We start from the raw sequence: 25,094 nt of genomic DNA on the forward strand, positions 1-25,094 counted from the left end.
TATGTTATCAGAATATACATATTAAAAACCATAACCCTGTACAACACAGTGAACCCTAATGTAAACTATGGTCTATATATAAAAGCATTATGGTCTATATATAAAAGCATTATTGTTCCATCAATTGTAACAAAGTGTGACATTAATTCAAACTGTTTGCAATAGTGAAACTCTGCATGTAAGTGGGATTATGGTTATTCTGTACTTTCTATATGATTTTTCCATAAACTTACAATTTCTTTAATTGGAAAAATATATTTAGAAGTTACAATGTGATACCACTTCATACACACTATGATGGATATTATTGAAAAGTCATATCAACAAAAAATTCTGATGAGGATTTGGAGGTATTGCAATTTGGCAGGCAAAAACCAGTTTGGGGGGATATCCTCTGTCCTATAACCTTTGTTTCTGAGACTGTTTAACTGCAGGTCATACAAGCTGAGCATGTGCAGAAAATACTCTTTTCCTTCAGTTGACCTTTGAGCAGGAACAAATGTCACATCCCTTAGAAACAAGGACAGGGAGATATTAGAAGCAAGTCAACTGCAAAACATCCTCCAATAAGGAAGATTCAGCCTAAAATGCACTCTATCACATGTGGAAAACTATATAATTAACCATTTGGACTATACCAAGACAATCCTCTCCACTTCTATCCTCACATTTCACCTCCTGTTGCCAGAAAATCTCCCTTAACTCTGAGATTGGGGAAGTATATCTGTCATCTTTTCTCAAAATCCTGATGTCATAGGATTGGCTTCCATGCATATCAGGTAGTAAGCCTTGCTTGGTAATTTGTGACCATGAAAGGACTTCTGTCTCAGGTCCACTTGCCCAAGGTATTGAAGTTCCAGCAGAACTTGCCACCTCCCATTGCCACTGATCCTAAGTGGCAACCTAGTCTGGTTTATATAGAAGCTCAGTGATCAGGGTCCCACTGCCATGGCTCAGTACATCAGGCATTTCAGTGTTATTTGAAATTTTGAGGAAAAAAATAGTTCTGGGAACAGACATCTTTTGGATGAGTAAGCTTGTGTGAGTGCCTATTTTCTTGTCCAATTCTTGTCTGTTAGGATTGTGGGTAAGAGTTCCACCATTTTGGATAAATTCTGCTCTCAGATTAAAGTCCCCTTCTGGATACAGGGAGATCTTTTGTGGGTTAGAGTCCCAAGATTAAGAACAATGTAAGAGGCGGGAGAGGGCGCAGGCTGCGGCTGCTCTGGCTGCTGCCTCTGTTGGTCTCAAAAACAGTTTTTTGAGCATTAGAAATTCTTCAGGACCAGGCTGTTTTGGGATTTTGCAGGGCAGGAGGTGTCTGGACATCGATTTCGTGGGAAGGTAATAGAAAAAATTCATGTTAAAGATAAAATTGAGGCTCTCGTACACAGAAGTGGGGGCTGCGCCCTGGATGCTCCCTCCTGGGGTGGGTGAGCTGCGGCACCGGCACTGCGGCTGTGATTCCTGTAGGCTCTGTGGTACTGGGGAATTCATAAGCCCTGAGTGGGCTATTGGGGGGCTAACATGGCAGGAGGCCTTCGCAGACCGATTTGGGGAGATAGACAGGAGTTTTATTGCAAAGCGGGGAATTTTTGATTGCAGACACAAATAATAGCACTTCCAGCTAGAGCCCAGCCCCCAAGGCTGGCTGCAGATCTGCAGTGGCCTTAAATCACTCGCAGCAAAGAGACATCACCAGGAGGCTATTTCGGGGGATGGCAGGGTGGGAGGTGGCTGGAAACCGATTACGGGAATTTTTTGCAAGGCATGGGATTTTTATTTCGGACACTGATACAGTACTTCTGGCTAGAGCCCCACCCCCTAAGCCTAGCTGTGGATCTACAGCATCCTTAAACTGGCTGCAATATAGAGGCGCCCCCAACTGGCTGTTTTGGGGGCCTGCAGGGCAGGAGGTGTCCTGAAGTCGAATTGGTGATACAGCCACAGAAGAGATCCTAGTGAAAGGGGGAATTGCGGGTTTTGGAAACATAGGTCAGAGTTTGTGGACGTGACCAATCCCATAGGGCTGGCACCTAGCTGCGGGGATCCCTGAAGGCTGTGTTGGACTGTGGTGCTCCCAGGCTCCCTGTTAACCAGATTTGAGGTTGCCAGGTCTGTGTCCCTTAAACCTGGTGGCCCACACCCCAGAGACTCACACCTCTTGAGTCTGCAATATCGCAGACTTTCCATCCCTGAATCCACCACACCCTGACACCCATCTAAGGTCCTTGATTGTCCTAGTCCTCAATGTTTGCGTTTTTTAAAATTTAAATTTAAATTTTTAATTTTTTATTTTTTATTGTCCTGGTTACTAATATTGCATTGTTTCCTAGTCTTTCCTCCCATTGTATCCCCCAAGGTCTTTTTTTTTTTTTAATTTATTTAGGGGTTTTTTGTTGTTGCTGCTATTGGTGTTCTATATCTCCTTTTCTTTTCCTTACTTGTTCCCCTCCCTTTTCTTTACCCACCCCCTTTTTCTTTCTTCTTTCTTCTCTCCTTTTTTTTCTCTCTTTTCTCTTGTCCCTCATTTTCTTCTTATTTTATTTTATCTAATTATACAATAGGTTCTGCAAGGAACAATTCACATTTGCTGGGTTTCCTCATCCTCCATTGCCTCATTTCTGTGTGAATTGATTTTGACTACCTACACTATCCCCTTTCCCCCACATCTTGATATCCTCCATCATCTACTGTCTCTCCTATATTCCACCTCCCTTTCTTTGATCCCCAAATCATCTAACTCTTAATTTCTAATACCTTTGTTTTGTTTTCTGTCTTTTATCCACTCTTGAAACTATTGCCTTTCTTTTCTCTTTCCCTCTCTCATGAAAACACTAGCCTATTAATTCATACCATATTCCTCCCATATTCAGTCGACTACCTCATTATAGGTACTCTATTTACTGTTATAACTCTACACAACTTACATGAATCTAATACCCATCCTCCCAGATCTCATATTGTTGCTCTGTTAACATTTATTACCAAGACTACTTTAAACATTTTCCTTTCTTACAAAATTGCCTTTCCCTGGCCCTAATACATTTCTTCAAAGTGAACTCAGCCAGCAATAAGAAATTAGAATAAGAAGAACAAAGTGACAAAGAGAAGATAGAATACTTACGCAAAAGCAACAGCTAATTATTCCCCAAGACTATACAAAGAAGCTAAGGAACTGATTAAACCCGTCAAGATAAATTGATGACCAGACAGCAACAAAAATTTACAAACTAAACCAGTAATCAGGAAAACATGGCTGAATCCAATGAACAAACTAAAAACCAGGAAGCGGAGCAGAACTTCACACAAGTAATTAAAGATCTCAGATCATATATCACAGACAAATTTAATGAAGTAAAGGAAGAGGTTAACAATATGAAGACAACATTTGGAGGGGAAATTGCAGACATACACAAAAAAGATAACAGATATGATGGGAATGAACACCACAGTTCAAGAAATCAAAAACACACTCTCAGCATATAGCAACAGATTACAAGAGGCAGAGCAGAGAATTAGTGATGTGGAAGACAGTACATCGCAAATCATACAGATAGTAGAATTGATCGATAAAAAGATAGAAAAAATCCAGCTAGGACTTAGGGACCTGAATGACAATGCAAAATGCACAAACATACGTATTATAGGCATCCCGGAAGGAGAAGAGAAGGGAAAGTGTTGAAGGAAATAATGGCTGAAAACTTCCCAAATCTACTGACAGAGACAGATGTACATATACAAGAAGCACAATGTACCCCAAATATCATAAACCCCACCAGGCCCACCCCAAGACATATACTTGTCAAATTATCCAATGCTCAAGACAAAGAGAAAATTGTAAAAGCAGCAAGAGAAAAGAAAACCATCACATACAAGGGAAGCTCCATAAGATTATGTGCTGATTTCTCATCTGAAACCATGGAGGCAAGAAGGCAGTGGTATGATATAGTCAAGGTACTAAAAGAAAAAAATTTCCAACCAGGAATACTCTATCCAGATAAACTACCATTCAAAAATGATGGAGAGTTCAAAATATTCAGAGATAAACAGAAATTGAAAGAGTATGCCAACAAGAAACCTCCCCTTCAAGAAATTCTAAAGGGAGTTCTGCAGGAAGAAAGGAAAAACAGGACAGAGTTGGAGGACAGTGTAAGAGCAACAAAAAGACAAAAAGAGAAGAAAAAACAAACAAAATATGACAAACACAAGTCCAATCAAAATATGGATAACATACATAATTCCTTGAAAGTAATAACACTGAATGTCAACGGATTAAACTCATCTATCAAAAGATTCAGATTGTGACATTGGATAAGGAAATATGACCCATCTATATTCTGTCTACAAGAGACACATCTTAAACCCAGAGATTCATGGAGGCTGACAATGAATGGTTGGAAAATAATCTTACAAGCAAACAATAACCGAGAAAAGGCAGGAGTAGCTATATTAATATCAGACAAAATAGACTTTAAATGTGAAACAATTGTGAGAGACAAAGAAGGATACTACATCTTAGTGAAAGGGACAATCTCTCAAGAATAATGAACAATCATAAGTATTTATGCTCCTAACAAGGGCACTTCTAAATACATGAGGCAAACGCTCGAAAAACTAACTGAAAGAATAGATGCATCTACAATTATACTGGGGGATTTTAATACACCACTGTCAACTCTGGACAGAACATCTCAAAAGAGAATCAATAAAGAAACAAAATATTTGAACAGTATATTAGAGGAGCTGGATCTAATAGACATATACAGATCATTACACCCAAACACAACAGGTTATACATTTTTCTCAAGTGCACATGGATCATTCTCCAAGATAGACCATATACTAGGCCACAAAGAAAGGCTTAATGAATTCAGAAAGATTGAAATCATACAAAATAATATCTCTGATTAGAGTGGAGTGAAGTTGGAAATCTGCAAGGGCCAGAGGCCCAGGTAGCACACCAAGATATGGAAATTATACAGCACACTCTTAGAAAAACAGTGGGTCAAAGAGGAAATCTCAAGAGAAATCAATGACTACCTTGAAACAAGTGATAATGATAACACAACATACCAAAATGTATGGGATGCAGCAAAAGCAGTACTGAGAGGGAAATTTATAGTCATAAATTCATACATCAAAAAAGAAGAAAGAGCAAAAATTGAAGAAATAACTGCACATTTAGAGGAAATAGAAAAAACAACAAATTAATCACACAGGAAGAAGAAGGAAGGAAATAACAAAGATAAGAGCAGAACTACATGAAATAGAAAATAAGAAAGCACTTGAAAAGATAAGCAAGACCAAGAACTGGTTTTTTTGAGAAGATCAATAAAATTGGCAAACCTTTAGTGAGACAAAGAAAGAAAAAAAGAAAGAAGATGCAAATATACAAAATTAGAAATGAAAAAGTAGATATCACCACTGATCCCACAGAAATAAAGACTATCATAAGAGGATACTTTGAAAAACTATATTCCAACAAAAATGACAATTCAGAGGAAATGAACAAATTCCTAGAAACACATAAGCAGCCTATATTGATGAAAGAAGAAATTGATGATCTCAACAAACCAATCATGAGTAAAGAGATAGAATAGGTCATTAAAAACCTCCAAACTAAGAAGAGCCCAGGGGCAGTCGGCTTCACAGGTGAATTCTACAAAACATTCCGGAAAGAACTAACACCAATCCTGCTGAAACTTCCAAAAAAATCAAAAAAGAAGGAACATTGCCTAACTCCTTCTATGATGCCAACATTACCCTAGTACCAAAACCAAGCAAAGACACCACAAGAAAGGAAAATTACAGACCAATTTCTCTAATGAACCTAGATGCAAAAATACTTTAAAAAAAATACTTGCTAATCATATTCAACAACACATTAAACAAATTATACACCACGGCCAAGTGGAATTCATTCCAGGTATGCAAGGATGTTTCAACATAAGAAAATCAATCAGTGTAATACACCATATAAACAGATTGAAGGAAAAAAATCACATGATTACCTCTATAGATGCAGAAAAAGCATATGACAAAATACTGCACAATTTCTTAATAAAAACACACCAAAAGATCGGAATACAAGGAAATTTTTTGAACACGATAAAGAGTATATATGAAAAACCCAAAGCCAACATTGTTTACAATGGAGAAATCCTAAAATCCTTCCCCCTAAAGTCAGAAACAAGACAAGGATGCCCACTGTCTCCACTCCTATTTAACATTGTCTTAGAAGTACTTGCTCAAGCACTGAGGCAAGAACAAGGTATAAAAGGCATTTAAATTGGAAAGGAAGAAGTCAAAATTTCATTATTTGCAGATGACATGATCCTATACATAGAAAACCCTGAGAGGTCTACAACAAAGCTTCTAGAATTCATAAATGAGTCTAGTACAGTTGCAGGTTATAAGATCAATGTGCAAAAATCAGTAGCATTTCTGTACACCAATAATGAGCAAGATCAGGAGGAAATCAAGAAACAAATACCATTCACAATAGTAAATTAAAAAATCAAATATTTAGGAATAAATTTAACTAAAGATGTAAAAAACTTATACAACGAGAACTATACAAGTCTGTTCAAGGAAATCAAAGACCTAAATAAATGGAAGAATATTCCCTGTTCTTGGATAGGAAGACTAAATATTATTAAGATGTCTATCCTACCAAAACGGATCTACACATTCAATGCAATCCCAATAAACATCAACACAGCCTTCTTTACGGAACTAGAAAAACTAACTATGAAATTTATTTGAAAAGGAAAGAGGCCCCAAATAGCCAAAGACATATTGAAAAGGAAAAACGAAATTGAAAGAATCACACTACCGGACTTCAAAACATACTACAAAGCTACAGTAGTGAAAACAGCATGGTATTGGCATAAGGAGAGAAACACAGACCAATGGAATCGAATTGAAAGTGCTGATATAGAACCTCATATATATAGCCATATAATATTTGATAAAGCCACCAAACCCTCTCAACTGGGAGACAATTGCCTATTCAACAAATGGTGCCTGGAGAACTGAATATCCATATGTAGAAGAATGAAAGAGGATTACCATCTCACACCTTATACAAAGATCAACTCAAGATGGATCAAAGACATAAATATAAGAACCAAGACCATAAAGACCTTGGAAAGCAGTGTAGGGAAACATCTACAAGATCTTGTAATCGGAAATGGCTTCATGAACTTCACACCAAAAGCACAAGCAGCAAAAGAACAAATAGATAAATGGGACTTCCTCAAAATTAAAGCCTTCTGCACCTCAAAGAAGTTTGTCAAGAAAGTAAAAAGGGAGCCTACACAATGGGAGAAAATATTTGGCAACCATATATTCGATAAGAGACTTATAACTTGCATATATAAAAAACTCCTATACCTTGAAAATAAAAAGATAAACAACCCATTTAAAAAAAAGGGAAAAAGATTTAAACAGACACTTCTCCAAAGAAGAAATAAAATGGCTAAAAAGCACATGAAAAAATGCTCCAAATATTTAGCTATCTGGGAAATGCAAATCAAAACTATAATGAGATACATTCTTACTCCCATAAGATTGGCAGCTATGAAAAAAACGGAAGAATACAAATGCTGGAGAGGATGTGAAGAAATGGGAACACTCATCCACTGCTGGTGGGAATGCAGAAGGGTCCAACCATTCTGGAGGACAGTTTGGCGGTTTCTCAAAAAACTAAAAATAGAGTTGCCATATGACCCAGCAATTCCATGCTGGGTATATATCCAGCAGAACTGAAGGCAGGGACACAAACCGATATATGCACACCAATGTTCATAGCAGCATTGTTCACTATCGCCAAAAGTTGGAATCGACCCAAGCGCCCATCAACAAATGAGTGGATCAATAAAATGTGGTATACACATACAATGGAATACTACTTGGCTTTAAGAACAAATACACTACAGACACACGTGATAACATGGATGAATCTTGAGAACTTTATGTTGAGTGAAGCAACCCAGGCATTGAAGGACAAATACTACATGACCGCAATGATATGAAATAAGCAAGCTGCCTCAGAGAGCTAGAGACTGGAAGATAGGCTTTCAGGAATTTGGGGGGTAGAGGAAGAATGTAAGCTGACATCTACATGGGTGACATCTATGATAAGCTGGAGGTAAGTATTTGTACAAGGAAGGGATATAATGGGGCATAGGGTTACTTTTGGGTGGGGCTTTGGGGACTTGAGGGGGGCTAGGGATGGGCAGATGGGTAATATTGCCCAAGAAATTGGGGGGAGGTTGGGGCAACACATGAACATAGGAGATTGTCAGGTGTTGGTGGAGAGTATAATGCTGAGAAAACCTTTTCAAAATATAATTAGGAAAGTTACCTGTTTAAGATACTCAAAGCGGATAAACTGACACAGGGCAGACTCCTAGGGAATACATGAATGCTAATTTTGCCATAGTGGGTTATACCATTGTGTAGAGACCTATATAATGAGAGTAAAGGTAGACCCACAACCTGGGGAGGACTAATGCCATCAAATAGAGGGAACTGTATCTCTCGAGAGAAAGGGTGGCTCCCAGGGCATTAGGGCAGTTGAACAGGTCAGGCCCTCAACACTGCTGCGAGTATTTCTGAACATGGCTCCTCAAGAAATAAAGATTGACTGTCACTGTGGGGCCCAAGTGGAGGGGAAAATAGATATTGAATAGATGGAACCAAAGTAAATATGAGGGCAAAAGAAGTGTTTCACAAGAGCACACAAGGATGGATATAAAACATGTAATATTCCACCAAAAATATATAGGGGATGAAAGACTAATAATGTAAACCATCATGTAAAACATAGGATAACTAAAATATTTAGAAAACTGTATAGCCTAGAGTATAAACCACAATGTACACACAAATGTTACCTTGTTTGAAAGCTCTTGTCTCATTATCTGTGCATCAATTTCAGTAAATATGATATGAAATAATTTAAAAGATTATCTCTGTGGAAGGGAAAAGGTTTTATAATGGATATGTGGGACTACTGTATATTGTATATATGAATTACTGTAATCTAAGGTTCTTGTGAAGAGAGGCTCAATAATTAGGGAAAAAAGAAAAGAAAAAGATAGGATGCAGAATTTTTCCAAATCAATATGTGCTCTACATCTAACCTTTAAACTCATTGCCATATTCCATTTTACTATTAAGGGAACCTGACATTATATTGGGCTTTACTCTTCAGGAAGTTTTGGATCACAGAGTGGTTCAACAATGGCAGTGGAAGAATACTGGTATAGGATGTTATTGACAGGGGACATATGGTTGACAGGGAGTTATACAGGGCATGTGTCCAAGGTGCATGGAAATTTTTGGATATACTCATAGTGGAAACAATTAAAAACAACAGCTGGGGGGGTACTGGGTTCTTGGCCGGGGGGGCGGGGGGGGGGCTCTGTCATGGTCCTTAGGGGAGCAGCAGCAGTCTCCCAAGTGCAACAGCAAGGACCAGGAAGGAATGAGGGTCCAACAGTGAGCCCCTGATACTAATGAGTATGCCTATGAGCCTATACACCTGAAATAAGAACAAAGCCTAGAGCAGTACTGTGCCTAAGGGTTTCCTCCTGACAGCCTCCATGTTACTCAAATGTGGCCAGTCTCAAAGCCAAAGTCAGCATGTAAATGCACTGCCTTCCCCCCAACATGGGACATGACACCCGGGGATGATCCTCCCTGGTACCGAGGGATCACTACCAAGTACCAGCTGATGACATAACTAGAAAATGACCTTGAATTAAAGGTTCAAAATGGACCAGCAGAATATCCCTGTCTACATATAATAACAGGAGTTAAAAATGCTGTTTGACCTAAAGTAAGGGGGAAATGGAAAGGACAAATGAGTTTATATGGCTATAAGTCTCTAAAAAAGAGTCTGGAGGATGTCAGAGGGATTGCCCTTATGCACACCTGAACAAAGTCCCAGAGACAGATAAAGTAGATACAACCCCAGGTATTGATCTTTTTGAGGGCTAAAGAGACCCACAGGTTCTATGGTCAGGGCAGATGGAGTTCACTGACATGTCAGTTGGCCCTTCTTTGGAGCTGGTGTTTCTGCGTGATGGAGCTGGACTCAGATGTGATCTCTTTTCATAAGCCTTTCATGCTACTTTACTGGAATTGTAGTTGGTGCTGGGGTTTAAGATATATCTAGGGCATTTGAATCTCTGGACTGACAATATGATAGCCAGGCCCTGAGCCTCAACAGACTTCAACTCCTACACTCTGATTTATTGGACTTACCCCACTCAGCTAACATGGAGTTGAAGAATGTCAACCACCACACCATGGAGCCTAGAGTGCTTACAACTGAAAGCAGGAAAATTGCATCCAGTATCCATGTGGAATCTAAGCCCCCTCTTGACATAGATGTGGAATGGACACAACCAAGCCAAGATCCATAGGAAGGAGGAATACAGTAAGGATTAGAGTGAACTTAATGATATTCTATTCATGAACTATTGTGGTTAATAATCAAGAAAATGTGGCATTGGTGTGGAAAAAGTGGCCATGGTGACTGCTGGGGGTAGGGAATGGGAGGAAGAGATGAGATGTGGAGGCATTTTCGGGACTTGGAGTTGTCCTGAGTGGTGCTGCAGGGACAATTGCCAGACATTCTATGTCCTCCCATGGCCCACTGGATGGAATGTGGGAGAGTGTGGGCTATTGTGTGTACCATAGGCCATGAGGTGCAGTGATGCCCAGAGATGTACTCACCAAATGCAATGGATGTGTCATGATGATGGGGGAGACTGTTACTGTGGGGGGAGTAGTGGAGTGGGGGCAGTGGGGGTGAATGGGGACCTCATATTTTTTTAATGTAATATTTTTTTTAAATGAATAAAAAAATAAACAATGTAAGAGAAGAGCTATAGAGGTACCCATATTGAGAAATTTGAAAGGTACCTAATTTGGAATATCCTTGTAAGAAATTGTAACAATGCTAATTGTTACAATTAATGTTACAATTAATACAGTGTTAATGATTGCAGTCCTTTAGGATATGTTTTACGAAATTGATTTATGTTCAGGTACAAACAAATAGAAAGAGATGATTTTTTGGTACCATGCCCTAGCCAGATAAATTAGAATTGGAGGAACACTGGCCTGAAACGAATCTTTAACTTGCTAATACTATCCTGCAATTAGATTTATATTTGTAAAAGGGATGTTTTAGTTTTTAAAGCCTATTTAGGCAATATGCCAGAAATGGGTTGGCTTTTACTAATGGAAGTTATGAACTCAAAAGCTTACAGATCTGGGGCAATGAAAGTGTCCAAATCAAGGCATCATCAGGAGATGTTTCTCCCCAAGCTGCAGCTGTGGGTGATCAGGCACATGGTGACATCTACCATTCTCTGCCTTTCCCTCGGGGCTCCATTGCCTTCTGGCTTCCAGGACTTTCCCTCTCAAATTCTGGGGATCTCCTCCTGTTTCTGTGGCTCTGCTGTTTCCAGTTAATAAAGAACTCCAGTATGAGGAATAAGACTTATTCTGGGCTGTGTTACTATGGTAATCTAATCAAATGGCCCCTAATTGAATCTCACCTAATCAAATGCAATTTCAGAATATAATTTTCTAGGGTTCACAAAAGACTCAAACTACCGCAAGGAAAAGAAATACAATGGAATCCCATGTGCTCAATTTTTATGTCTTTGTGTCAGAATAAGAATTTACAGATAAAGTGCAAAATTGTGGCTCAGATAAGTGAGCTTTATATTACTGTGTTTCTGTGTTTTTATGTCTGACTCATGGCTAAAGATTTTATTTGAATCTATAAGATTTATATTATACTTGTGTCTGTCTGTTTTTATAAGTATATTTTTCTTTACCTCCAGGTGGTAATAGCAAATTAAGAGTTTTTTTAAAAGAGCTCTATTCAAATTACTTAAAGTTAAATAAACACTTTAATAAACACTCATATATAAATTAATACTCCTAAAGTCCCAGAAATTAAAGAAACTGAACTTATAGTACTTCCACAGTAAAAAAAGTGTTTTCATAGCATTAAATCCTAATATTTTAAAATTTCAAGTGTATTATCAGGCTTGAAAAATTATCCAGAACTCCTGACTGCTTTACCCCCCCCCCAAACACCTTCTTTCTTCCTCCTCTATGTCCTAGCTTAACCTAATTTCCCTTCTATAATGATGTGATTTCCCAAATACTACTGAAGACACAGTGGGTTATGCAAAAGAATTCAATCTTGTCATTTAGACATATGAGCCTGGATACTGAGACCTTTACCAATTAATTTGCAAGACTGCTGTTGAAGGTCATTCCAAAATCTTGAAAGGACAAAACATATTGGAAAAGGAACCCCTTAGATTATTTTTCAAAAAGAAGAATGATTGAAGCATTTAATCTAGATAAGGAAATTCATAAGGTTATAAATAAAATACCTGAAGTTTTTCCAAATTATTAATAGTAAAAAAATCCAACCTGAAAATTATTTGAGCCCATAAATGAATACTGTAACAGATTTGGGGGGGAAAAAAACTAAAAGAAATTAAACAGTTCTTAGGTTTTGACCATACCCTATTTAATTTGTTTTGTTAATGGCATTTAAGAACTAAGCACCACTTTAAAATCTAAGCAAGTAAAGTGGGCCACAATGGAACTTAATAATTTAGTAAATCATATTGGTCAATTAAATTGCACCTTTCAAATAGCTGAGAAAAAGAAATCCTCCCAAACTTGAACAGTAGATAAATAAGCCCCCCCAAACTCCCTGGACAACAGGTTTCTGTAGTTACCTTAAAGAACCTAGGCATTGGAAAATAGACCATCCCAAACTTTACAAAAGAATGGGAATCCTCTCCACTCCCATGGCTCTTTGCACCCTAATAAAACAAAGCACATTTAAGTGTGACTTTTAGGACTGCCCTGGAAAATAGTAGAAGCTTTTCCAATTCTCCATGTCACATCTACAAGTACAATTGGTACGATAATTGGAAACTAGTGAAAAGGATAGCATACACATTCTTTTCCTTAAAAAAAATAAATTTAAATGCCCCCCTCTTTTTGATACTATTCCAACACATTTAACCCCATTCTTTCTGTCTCACCTATCCATGCCCTCAGGGCCTTCCTCTAGACCTTGGATGACTCCAAAATATTCTAATTTTCCTTCCTCTCAAGACCAAAACTGTCAACTAAAAAGATTTATTTTTATTATTGGCCTTGCAGGGTATCTTAGAAACAATATTCGTTCATTTGTTTGTTTGTTTGTTTGTTTGTTTGTTTTGATGGCTTGAACTTTAGATGTCTTGTTTAAGACTGGACAGATTGAGCTCTTTGCTTAGGATGGAAATGATCAAAATTCACTTAAGGAAATAAAGCATGGTTTCCTCAGCACTATAATTAAAAATTGTTTTATTTTTCCTTGTCCATGAATGGAAAAGTGCCATTTTAGGTTTCCTGACACGTAAGTGCCATCTTATGTTTCCTGACTGGCAGCAATTAAAAAACAGACTAAAAGTATTGGAGAAGATGTGGAGAAATGGGAAACCTCATTCACTACTGGCAGGAATGCAGAAGGATCCAGTCATTATGGAGGACAGAAGGTGGTTCCTCAAAAAACTAGTTATAGATTTGCCATATGACCCAGCAATTCCATTGCTGGTTATATACCCAGAAGAAATGAAAACAAGGATTTGAACTGATACATGCACACCATTGTTCATAGCAGCATTATTCACAATTGCCAAAAGTTGGAATCAACCTGAATGGCCATCAACAGATGAATGGATAAGCAAAATATGGTATATACATACAACAGAATACTACTCTGCTGTAAAAAGGAATACAGTACTAATAAATGGGATATCATGGATGAATCTTGAGGACCTTAGGTTGAGTGAAGCAAACCATATATTGAAGGACAATACTACATGACCTCTCTGATATGAATTAAATAAATCAAGCCATCTCAGAAAGCTAGAGACTGGAAGATAGCTTTCAGGAAATAAGGTGGGAAAGTAAGGTTGCAAGCCAATGTACACATGGGTGAAATCTGTGATAAAGTGGAGGTAAGTAGTTGTGCAGTGAAGGGATAAGATGGGAACATAGGGATACTATTGGGTGAGGCTTTGCAGACTTGATAGGGGCCTGGATTGGGAAGCTGTGTCAGATGGCTCAAGGGTGAGTGAGGGGGGATCAAGTGAACATAGGAGATTGTTGGATATGTCATTGAAACTATAATATTGAAAACTCTTTAGAAAATATAATAAGGAAAGATTACTGGTTTAATGTTTGATGGGGGCATCTGGCACAGGATGCACCTGAAGCAGGTTTCTGGGAGTATGTGAATGCTAATCATGTCATAGTGTGTTATGTCAGTGAGTGGTGACCCATACAATGAGCAGGAAAGTGTTATACCCCCATCCAGGGGAGGCCTGATGTTCCAAACAGAGGGGTATCTCTCAAGAGCATGGGTGGCTCCCAGTGGGGGAGGACAGATTAGTATGTGAAGCCCTCAGCATTGTTGGAAGTATCTATGACTCTTGTCCTTCAAGCAGTGAAGCTGATAGTCACTGTGGGCCTAAGGGGAGGGGGAGAGAGGAATAGGAAAGTTGAAAGAGGGGATACCTAAGGGGCAATGGAAGTGTTCTGCATGATCCTGCAATTATGGATACAGGCCAATTTAAATATCACCAAAATTTATAAAACTGTACAGTCTGAAATGTAATCCATAATGGAACCCATAATGGAACCATCATTAGTAGCTGTGTTTCAACATCTGTACATCAGCTGCAGCAAATACAATATCCATATGTAAAAAGATCACTGCTGGGGAAGGGGGAAAAGGGTTTGATGTTGTGTATATGGGAGTTCCCTATATTCTATATGGACTTTATTGTGACCTAAAAGTTTTTGGAAAACAAAATTTTTAATAAAGAGGTTGCAGACACTGAGGAAGAATTGGAGTGATTGCCTTGCCACTGCACATACGGGGCAACAACTATTACAGTGATGAAAAGTAAAATGTCAAAAAAGATTTATGATATTTTTCATTTTTTAATGTCCCAATTAATTTTTTACTTTATTTTAATTTTTCTAAATAATTATGTATTCTATTTTTAATCTTTAAACCTATCATTATTATTTCATTTTCCTATTAATTGAAATTGGCAATATATTAGACTTCAATTTTGAACAAGTTTTGGATCACAGTGGAATTCAACTATGGCAGGGGAGGAGCACTGATGTGGGGTGTCACTGATGGATGCATGGGTGGGAGGGGGTTCTCCAGGGCATGCACATAGGGTATATAGATATGTTTGGATGGTTGTTGAGTATTGTCATAGAAGGTAGAGTATCACATGACAACTGAGTGAATGCTGAGTTCCCATTCTGGGAAACTATATCGCACTTCCCAATGGAGCAGTAACAATCCCCTAAGTACAAGGGCAAAGGCTAGAGAAGAATGATGATCCAATGATGGGCCCTTGATACTGATGACCATGTTTATGAGCCTGTGTGCTTGAAATTTCAACTCAGCCTAGGGCTGCAGAGTGCCTAAGAGTTAACTCCTGAGAACCTCCATGTTGTTCAAATGTGGCCATTCCATAACCCAAACTCAGCATGTAAATGCATTACCTTCCCCCCAGCATGGGACATGACTCCCAGGGATGAACCTCCCTGGTGTCGAGGGATTACTGCCGAACACCAACTGGTGATGCAACTAGAAAAAAGACCTTGAATCAAAGAGTAAAGACAAATGAGTTTATATGGCTAAGAGACTTCAAAATGAATCAGGAGTTCATCAGAGGAGTCATGCTTGCACATATCTCACAGCAGGATCTCAGAGACAGCCAAAGCAGATACAATCCCAGGTAGTGGTACTCCTGAGGGCTACAGAGACAGCAGGTCCTATGGTCATGACAGATGGCTCTGGAGTTCGGTGTCTTGCCAGTGGGCTCTTCTTTGAAATTTGTCCTGAGTATGATGGATTTGGACTCAGATGTGACCTCTCTACTCATGCCACTTCTGTCACTTTTACCAAACCTGTGGCTGATATTTTCAGGACTTGGACCTGCCCTGAATGATAATGCAGGGACAGATGCAGGAAATTATATATCCTGCCATAACCCACTGAGTGGGACTGGAAAAGAGTGTAAACTACAACATAAATTATAATCCGTGTGGTGTAGCAATACTTCAAAATGTACTCATCAAATGCAATGAATGTAACACACTAATGAAAGAAATTGTCAATGTGGAAGGAAAGCAGGGTGTGAGGAGTAGGAAATATGGAACCTCTTATATTTTTTATTGTAACCTCTAACCTCTTCTAGTCAGGTTGAATTCCCTTTGAAATTCAAATGGGACTCTGGTGACTGAACTCACTGCAGAAAAGTGACTCTCAACCCTCTTCCCCTAAATAGGTTCTTGGAATCTTATTAAGCACTTCCTACTGCTCACGTCCTTAGAGGAGTTGAAATTTTGATAGTTTTCAGCAAAGGACTAGTCAATTGCCTGACTCTGCCTTCTCCCAGGTCAAGTTTCTCTATCCCAGGATGGTTAGGCAACTCAGTTTGCCTCAGCAGATTCACCTCTCCCATCTCCCTGGTGCCATCTTGAGATGGCTGGTATGTTCTCCAAAACTCAAAAATGGGTCCAGACAACCAAACCTACAAAAGGAAACCCATCTTGACACTTTGCCAGACACCTCTCACACTCAGAGAATGCTTCCTCCCACTGGGTGGCCAGTGGGAGTCAGGGCTTGCATCAGCTTTCTGCCTTGATGGTGGTGCTGAGCTGTCAGCTGTTTCCAGCCATGGGCATGAAACTCAACGTTTTACCTTTAGTAATTTATCTCTCCAGATTGATGCCCTGAACCCTCCTGCTCTGTAGGTTCCCAAAACAACTCACTCAGACAGGAACTTGCCCCTCCTCACCCGTTTTTGGTGAGAAAGATGGTGAGTGCCCTCCTAAACTGATGCCATCTTGCCACACCCTTCAGCACTTAAACTTATTGGGTATCACTTGCATGCTATGCATTGCTTACCTCTTGCTGCTTTCAGAATTCTCTTACTGTCTTTGGCATTTGACATTCTGATGAGTATGTGTCTTGTAGTTAGCCTCCTCAGATTTATTTGGTTGGGAGTAGGTTGTTCTTATTGGATATGGATATCCATGTCTTTCAAAAGGTTGGGAAATTTTCTACCATATTTCTTCAAATATTCCTACTGACCTTTTTACCTTCACTTCTCCTTCTGGGAAATCCATGACATATATGTTTGTACATTTCTTGCTGTCATTTATTTCCCTGAAAACATGTTCAATTTTTCCATTCTTTTTTCATCTGTTCTTTTGTGTAAGAGATTTCTTATTACCTTCCCAACTGGAAAGATACAGATTTTTTTTCCCCTCAGATATTCACATTGAGACCTAAATACAAATGTCAATGCACACTGAGACTCTAGCAATCATCAATTATAGCTTAATATTTACTATGGATATTGACTGTAGGAAAGGGCTTCTGTACCAGGTAACTGGTTCTGTCCTTGCCTTTCTCTCTATTTGTGGAAAATGAACTGGCTCTATGATTTCAATCCTCTGAGGGATGTAAGAAGAGCTGTTGTTTTTCATTTGGTAAATCTTTTTTCCTATTGCTATACTAGGAGTGGTGACATGCATGATCTTTCATTCCTATGTGGAAACCAAAAGTCCTCCCCAAATTTTCCTATAAGTCTTCCTCTTCTCTTTCTCTAAAGGGACTTTAAAATAATCAGACATTGGGGGTATTATGGGACAACGTATTTGAAATATCAATAATTTCTATAAAGTCAACAAGTTTTTGTGGCCCACGCATCAGAAATAGTAGCTTATGGAGGTCTTTTGATTAATGCAATTTTGGCTACATTCATCTGATGGTGGACTTTATGGGTCCCTTTGGCTGTTTTCATAGTTCTGTAATACAGAATTAGTATAGACATCCTATATACTGGAAAACTTTTCACATCAGCTGTCTAAGCCAAGCAATGAATGGTGTAGTAGGAAAAGCAAATCGAAGCCAGTACTCTGTTTTCCAAAATAATAAACCAAAGCAATACCGTATTTTACAAGAAATTGCAAAGATTTTTGCTACCATCAAGAACATGAAATATGCAGAGTTTTGATTCCTATCACTATCTTCTCCAACCTACCTAGTTGCCATGCAAAGAATACTGATGGATTTTTTAAATAATTACTTTATGTTACACTCAATCAAACTGTAATTCTTTTCATTCTTATTTTCTAGAAATTAATTCATTGCTGGAGCAAATCAACACATCTACTAATAATGAGTACATAGTTATTGAATGAGAAAATATTTTCCCCTCTATATTTGTTAGGAAACACTTTCAGTAACAGTTTTCTTTCAACTGTCAGGTCTAGCAATATAATCCATTCAATTAGTCTATTTCAGGGTTCTATCAACTCTCTCATTCTTTATTACACATCATTCAGGTCCATTACATTGGTAATATAATACTGACAGGACCTGGTATTGATTTAACTCAATGTCAAGTATATTTATGGTCATTATCATGAAAAGAAAGGTTTGCAAACTCATTATGGGTGATGCAGAAAAGTTGGTCTAAAAATTGGGATATAGTGAGATATTACATAGTGGTTTCAAGATGGATAGTAATTCCAAAAGGGCAATAGTAGCAACAATAGACTGGCAAGAAATTTTTACCAGGGGCTGATTAGGAAAGAAACCTGAGTCACCTCCCTGGGTAAGTAACCTAGACAAGCAACAGTGATATTTGAGTGTGAGATAAATCTAGCATGAGTCATAGAAGAGGGTGATGAAGAGTATTAATATTTTGGAAGTAGAAGCAAAAGTGTGGGTATAACTGGTCCTTCTACCCCTCCTTTTCTAAGTATTTCTCTGAAATGTGAACAACCATCACTTTAAAGAATATAAAATTAATAGGTCTATGTAGTTTTAAGAGATGGAGGTTATTTCAGTTATCACTTATATCAGACTGACCAAATACCTCTTCATTTATTTTCCAAACATGGAAATGTTTTTCTACTATCAGGACCAGAGTGTCTCCCTGATTGTTTGTATTCACCTTTATAATATGCAAAATTTTCAGAGTGGGGCAGGTTAGATATTCCTAGGGCTAATGCCTTATAAAACCAAGGAAATGCCTCAGTTTCCTGCCATTTGGTTGAGACAAGTCACAGAACCTATAGAGTCTCTCCATGGACCACAGTAGGTTTTCATTCCAGTTATGCTTAATAATATAAGAATTCTTCCCTTGTCTGTCACACTTTCCCACCTCCTTACTGATGCTTCCAGGAACCAGCTTAAACACATACACTTTCAATCAAATTTTGATTCTGGCTCTTCTTCAAGGTAATTCAACCTACTTAATATTTAAGTAGTGCTATTTTGTCTGAATTTATAACCATTCAAAGTGAAGGTTCCTGGCATTCAACAAAGCAAGATTTCAATTTGTGTTCAGACCTAAGTAAAACAGAAGAGGTGTCACTCTATCTTTTATTATTGAAAAGTGATCTTAATTTTTATTTTAAGACAATATTTTGTAGATATTTCTGCTGGCTGCTAACATATCGACTCTTAGAACAGTGGATTCACATTTCCCATGGTAATAAAGGTAGTAGTAATGGTTCTATAGAAGTAGTATGCACACTTTGATAGAAGTAGATGATATGTTCAGTTTTGGATATGTCAAATACTGGTTGGCTAAGTGAAAATATCTAACAGATTTGACATATAGTTTTAGAATTACAGAAAGCATTTTCAGTCAGCAAAATTGGGTGTAATATACCCATTTGCTCAATCTTTTCATTGCGATTTTCATGTCTTTGTTCCTTAATGTATAGATGGCAGGATTCAAGAGAGGGGTGATAGCAAAATCAACGATAAACAGGTATTTGTCAAGGGATGATGTGGGGAAAGGCCACACATAAAGGAATATGCATGGAGTGAAAAAGAGAACAACCACAGTGATGTGAGCTGACAATGTGACAAAAGCCTTGGATAAGTCTCCTGAAGAACGTTTCCAGACAGTGACTAAAATGAAAACATAGGAAAGGATCAGCAGGAAGAAGGTGCCCATGGACATGAACCCACTGTTGGCAGCAATAATAAACTCATATTTGTACCCATCTGTGCATGCAAGTTTTATGATTCTGGGAAAGTCACAGAAAAAGCTGTCTATTTTATTAGGGCCACAAAATGGCAAGTTTATAACAAAAGCAAACTGAGACATAGCATGGATCACCCCAGTCACCCAGGCAGTGATTACAAATGAAACACATATTTTAGGGCTCATTATTTTCAAGTAGTGAAGAGGCTTACAGATAGCTGTGTACCTGTCAAATGCCATGGCTATGAGTAGTACCATTTCTACTCCTCCTGTGATGTGGATAAAGCATATCTGTGTTACACAACCTTGAAAAGAAATCACTTTATATTCACTTAAAAGGTCTGTGATCATCTTGGGGACTGTGGTAGAGGCAACCCCCACATCAATGAGGGACAGGTTGGCCAGCAGGAAGTACATAGGGGAATGCAAGTGAGAATCAAAAATCACTGAAAACAAAATGAAAAGGTTTCCTAGGATAATGCCTAAATAGAGGAAGGAAAATATGAATGTAAGAAAAACTTTTGTTTCCCAAGACGTAGAGAGTCCCAGCAACACAAATTCAGATACCACAGTGTCATTTAGTTGGTCCATTGTCTGGTACAGAAGAACTGAATTTCAAATGATCTGAGGATAGAAAATGTGGTAGTCAGTATCAGTGGCACTAGAAGAGATTTCCTATTAACTCTTATCAGTTTTTCTAAGGGATAAATATACTAAAGATATTTATTTTGTGAGTATGGCAAGAAGAAAAATAAATTGATATTATGAATATCATATATCAAGTTAAATAAAAGTGCATCCTTCTTATACAATTCTCAGATTTGTTTGTTGCTATTTTCTTTCCAGAACTTTTAAGAACTTTTTCTTGACCGTTAATTTAAGTGTTTTCCCACTTCTATAACCTTAGGTACTTTCTGTCACCTTCACTTTGACACTCTCGCTCTAATTTCAATTTATCTTTAGCTGAATTTCTTATTTCAATGGGCAAATAGAGATTGTCAGACCAAAACTACTGAATCTTTTCCTTTCTATACAATCTACAGTGGAAATATGATATATAAATTCAGATTATTCATAATGTACAGCTCATGGCACTTTTTATTATTGGATCATTATCTCCAATAAACTATTGATTGTAAGAGATTGAATACCCATTAGTATGTATAGATGATAATTAAAGAAAGTAATAACAATAATAATAAAGCATTTATTAGGTGCTTCCTTTTTGCAAGTGATTTTATTAAGCACATTCTCTTTTAAACTTCACAAAAATTCCATAGGATAGATGCTGTCTTATTAGACTCATTTTAAAATGAAGAAATCAAACAAACTGAGTCTAAGAGAGATCCAGTATCAGAGCCAGGATTTGTATTTAAATTAATGGGACACTGTACTCCTTGCTTTTATCACCAGCACAAGCATACCCTGGATCTTCCCTCAGGATCCATCAATTAAACTTTCTTTTTTCACAAGACTGACTATTAACACAGAAAACTTCTTTAAAAAATCAAATCCCTGAATCTCCTGTTCCTTTCTAATTACTCATTTACCAATCCAATCATTCAGTAGCAAGCTTTTCTCACTTTTTGTTCCTTTCAATAAACCAAAACAATCTGTTTCCACAGAGACTTTTTTTGAAAAGCATCCCTGCATTTTTATAATTTCATGCAAAAATTACTTTTGCATCATTTTATTTTCTTTCATTTCTCTTCCAGATTTGACACTGTTTAACATTGCCTTGTTTCTGTAAGTCTCTTTGTCCTTAGTTTCTTTGACTAATATAAATTAATTCCCTTCCCAGTCATTTCAAGAAATGCTCTTTGTTTAGTCAGAATGTTAAAAAAAAAATCTCGGTTTTAACATTAAGTATCCCTATCTCAGTGCAAGCAGATGAAACATGATCTTTTGGAACAAATTGTTCCAAAAATTTCATTTTACTTGACTATGACTTGTCTAAGATGGACATGTGGCCCCAACTATAAATCAACTATATGAGGTTTTCCTTTCCAAATAAAACAATACATTTTTTGTGGAGAAGATCCTTTTCCTGCTTCCCTTTTCCCTGCATTTAATGTTAGTCATATCTACATGCAGAAACCATGATATTCTACAACTCACATATTACAAACCATACGGTGAAAAGTTCAAAAGAATTGGGACCCAAACCCAAAGGGTATGTTGAGCCACCTAAAAAATGTCAACAATGCTCTCCCTTCAGATTTTTTGTAATGTGAGAAAAATGAGCTCTCACTTTTTAAGCCAGGGGAATTCAGGTTTTATGTTACTTGCAGTTGAGGGTGAATGCATTCCTAGCATTTTTATAACAACACTGCCTGTGTTATTCTCCAAAGTTCTTACTTCTTTTTACACACTTCACTGGCATAATGATTCTTTTTCCTCTACTCACTTTAACTTTTTGCATGACACAAGGTCCTAAGTACTCACTTATATTCAGTACCAGTTTAACTATGTCTACATAGGATGGCTTCTATATCTCTCTCTATATATATATAGGACATACCCAAATGGATGCCCATCTTCACTTTAGGTAAATATTTGAAAACCTTAGTCCAATATCTTAATAAATATTATTACAAATGCCCCAGGTAAGTCACTATAGATATTTATGGGGCTTTCTTGTTCCTCCTTCATCTACCATCTCTAGTTGCATTATACTCACTCTCAAATATTTCTTAAAGTGTTCTCCTTTATTTTTTCCATTGTCTTTTTCTTGCTTGTCTGCTACATACTTTTCACCCCGGCTTTGAAAAGGCTCCTGAATGATCTCTCTGCCTCAATATCACTCAACCCTGCCAATTAAATTTTACTTCCAAGCCTGTCTACCTAATGAAGAAATATAACATTCTGACTCTTCACCTTTAAGCCTTTAGTGGCTCTATCAAAAGAAAACCATTGAAATCTCATAGTACATCCTGTAAGATACTGAGTAGAGGAGATCAGCAATATTTGATTTCAGAGGAAATTTCCATAAAAATTAGGGAAGAGATGTATTGAATATTTATTGGATAAATTAAGTAATCTCTTAGGAGGGATAAGACCTCATTTTTAACATGATATTTTTAGCATAATTTTAAGCCAACAGTAGCATCTGATTATAAATGAAACATTAAAATCAAGAAAATAAGTCTGCTAGTATTATTATTCAGAAATGTACTCTAAAGTAGAGAAGAGAATTAAATAAAGTAATATAATTAAAAATGTGGTAGCTGAGATTTCATCTTTGCCAATCACACAACTGTCTACTTGAAAACTTAAGATAATTTAATGGAAAATATTAAATCTAATAAAGCACTTTAATAAAGAGTTAGTAGCAATTTCTTAAAATATCATAAAAAGGGACTCATTTATAAATGAAATTAATGTAAAAGACCTATGAAATCTATCGAGTAAGATAAAAACTTTTTTGATATATTCAAAACCCTGAATAAAATGGAAGATCAAACCATTTTAATAGAAATAGAAGACCCTCAAGTTTATCAAAAGATACCAATTCTTGGATGCAGTTGTAGCTCAGTGGTTGCACATGGAAGCAAGATCTCAGGATCTATCCCTGATACCTCCAAATAAATAAAATAAATGACTTTCTAAAACAAAAAAATTATTTTACACACGCACCCATACATATCTCAACTCTGACTGAAGTAATCTAAACCAGAATTGCAGCATTCATCAAATTCCAGTGAATATTTTTAGAACAAGAAGATGTGATTCAAGAGAATATTTTAAAAACCAATGGAGTTTTGAAAAGGAGACACAACGTGAATTAGAAGAGAATACAATGTTTTCTATAAAAAATACTAGAATATATAGAAATTTATATTAACCATTGATTAGTCTTTAAAAGATAAATGAAACAAAAACAGAGTTAAGGATATATATTAGGAAATTTAGTATATGTTGAAGATTACATTAAAATTATGTAAGAAAATGTAAGATAATAAAATAAATTCATAATATTCAAAAGTTTTTAATCATTGAAAACATAAAGTTGTAATTATCCTACTATATGTATTAGAGCAAAATAAGTTCTGGATAATTTGAAGAGTTAAATGTAAATGTAAAATTATAAATTTTAATAAACTATATGAATTAATTTTTATAAGGTTTATATTAGGAAGGCCTTTCTAAGTTTACCCTAAATTCAGAAACTAGATTTATTTTTTTAATATTTTTTACTCCATTAAATGCTGAGGGACTGGAGAAGCAGCACCTTTCATTTTCATCTGTTAGGAATGGGAGGTGGTCCAGTCATTCCAGAGCACAGTTTTGTAGTACAAGTAAAATTTCTTTCATTGTGACACTGTTTTTCTATATTAAGAATTAATTTTATGGGAGCAATTTGGCCAATGTGAAAAATATATTTGCAAAGTTACTTTACTTAGGTTAACTAAGTAGAAAAAATTATCTGTGCTGGAATAAGGAAATTATTAAATAACTAAAAGTAGATCCAGAAATACACTGTAGAATATAAAAATTATTATGTAAATCTACATGAACCAACATAGAAATGTATCAATAAGTGATGGAAACAGTCATAGAGTATACACTTTTTTAATTTGGAGGTGGGGGTGCCAAATGACATTTTATATCAATAAAGGTTTAGGATTTATCAAAAATTTCTACAGATGGATTTTCAACAATTTTTGTTTATTCAACATGATTGCCCCATTTTTAGGGGGTGTTTTTATGGCTTTTCTAATTTAAAAACAAGATGTACTAAATTAGTGAAGGGAATAAGAAAATTTATGAGTTATTTTTACTAGGAAGTACAATTCTTATGTGTGTAGAAACAGGGGCCAAAATATTTGAATCTGCAGGTCCTCCTAGACTGAATTACTTACCTACCTAAGGCCTCAGTCTCTTATCTATAAAGTACAGATGAACAAACAATAGCTGCTTAATATGGTTGTTCTCAGCACTAAA

At 36.9% G+C, this 25,094-nt stretch overlaps 1 protein-coding gene across 1 annotated transcript; it reads right to left on the bottom strand.

The window, feature by feature from the left end:
• Positions 1–19,805: 19,805 nt before the first annotated feature.
• Positions 19,806–20,741, bottom strand: LOC101441881 (olfactory receptor 4F21-like). Its single transcript, XM_004475500.4, has one exon. The coding sequence runs from the start codon at positions 20,739–20,741 to the stop codon at positions 19,806–19,808; it is 936 nt and encodes a 311-aa protein (XP_004475557.1).
• Positions 20,742–25,094: the final 4,353 nt, after the last annotated feature.

The sequence above is a fragment of the Dasypus novemcinctus genome, chromosome 3 (assembly GCF_030445035.2).
Source record: "Dasypus novemcinctus isolate mDasNov1 chromosome 3, mDasNov1.1.hap2, whole genome shotgun sequence".
Lineage (NCBI taxonomy): Eukaryota > Metazoa > Chordata > Mammalia > Cingulata > Dasypodidae > Dasypus > Dasypus novemcinctus.

Coding starts and splice junctions, on each gene's coding strand:
- LOC101441881 (XM_004475500.4), bottom strand. CDS start 20,741: ATGGACCAACTAAATGACACTGTGGTATCTGAATTTGTGTTGCTGGGA.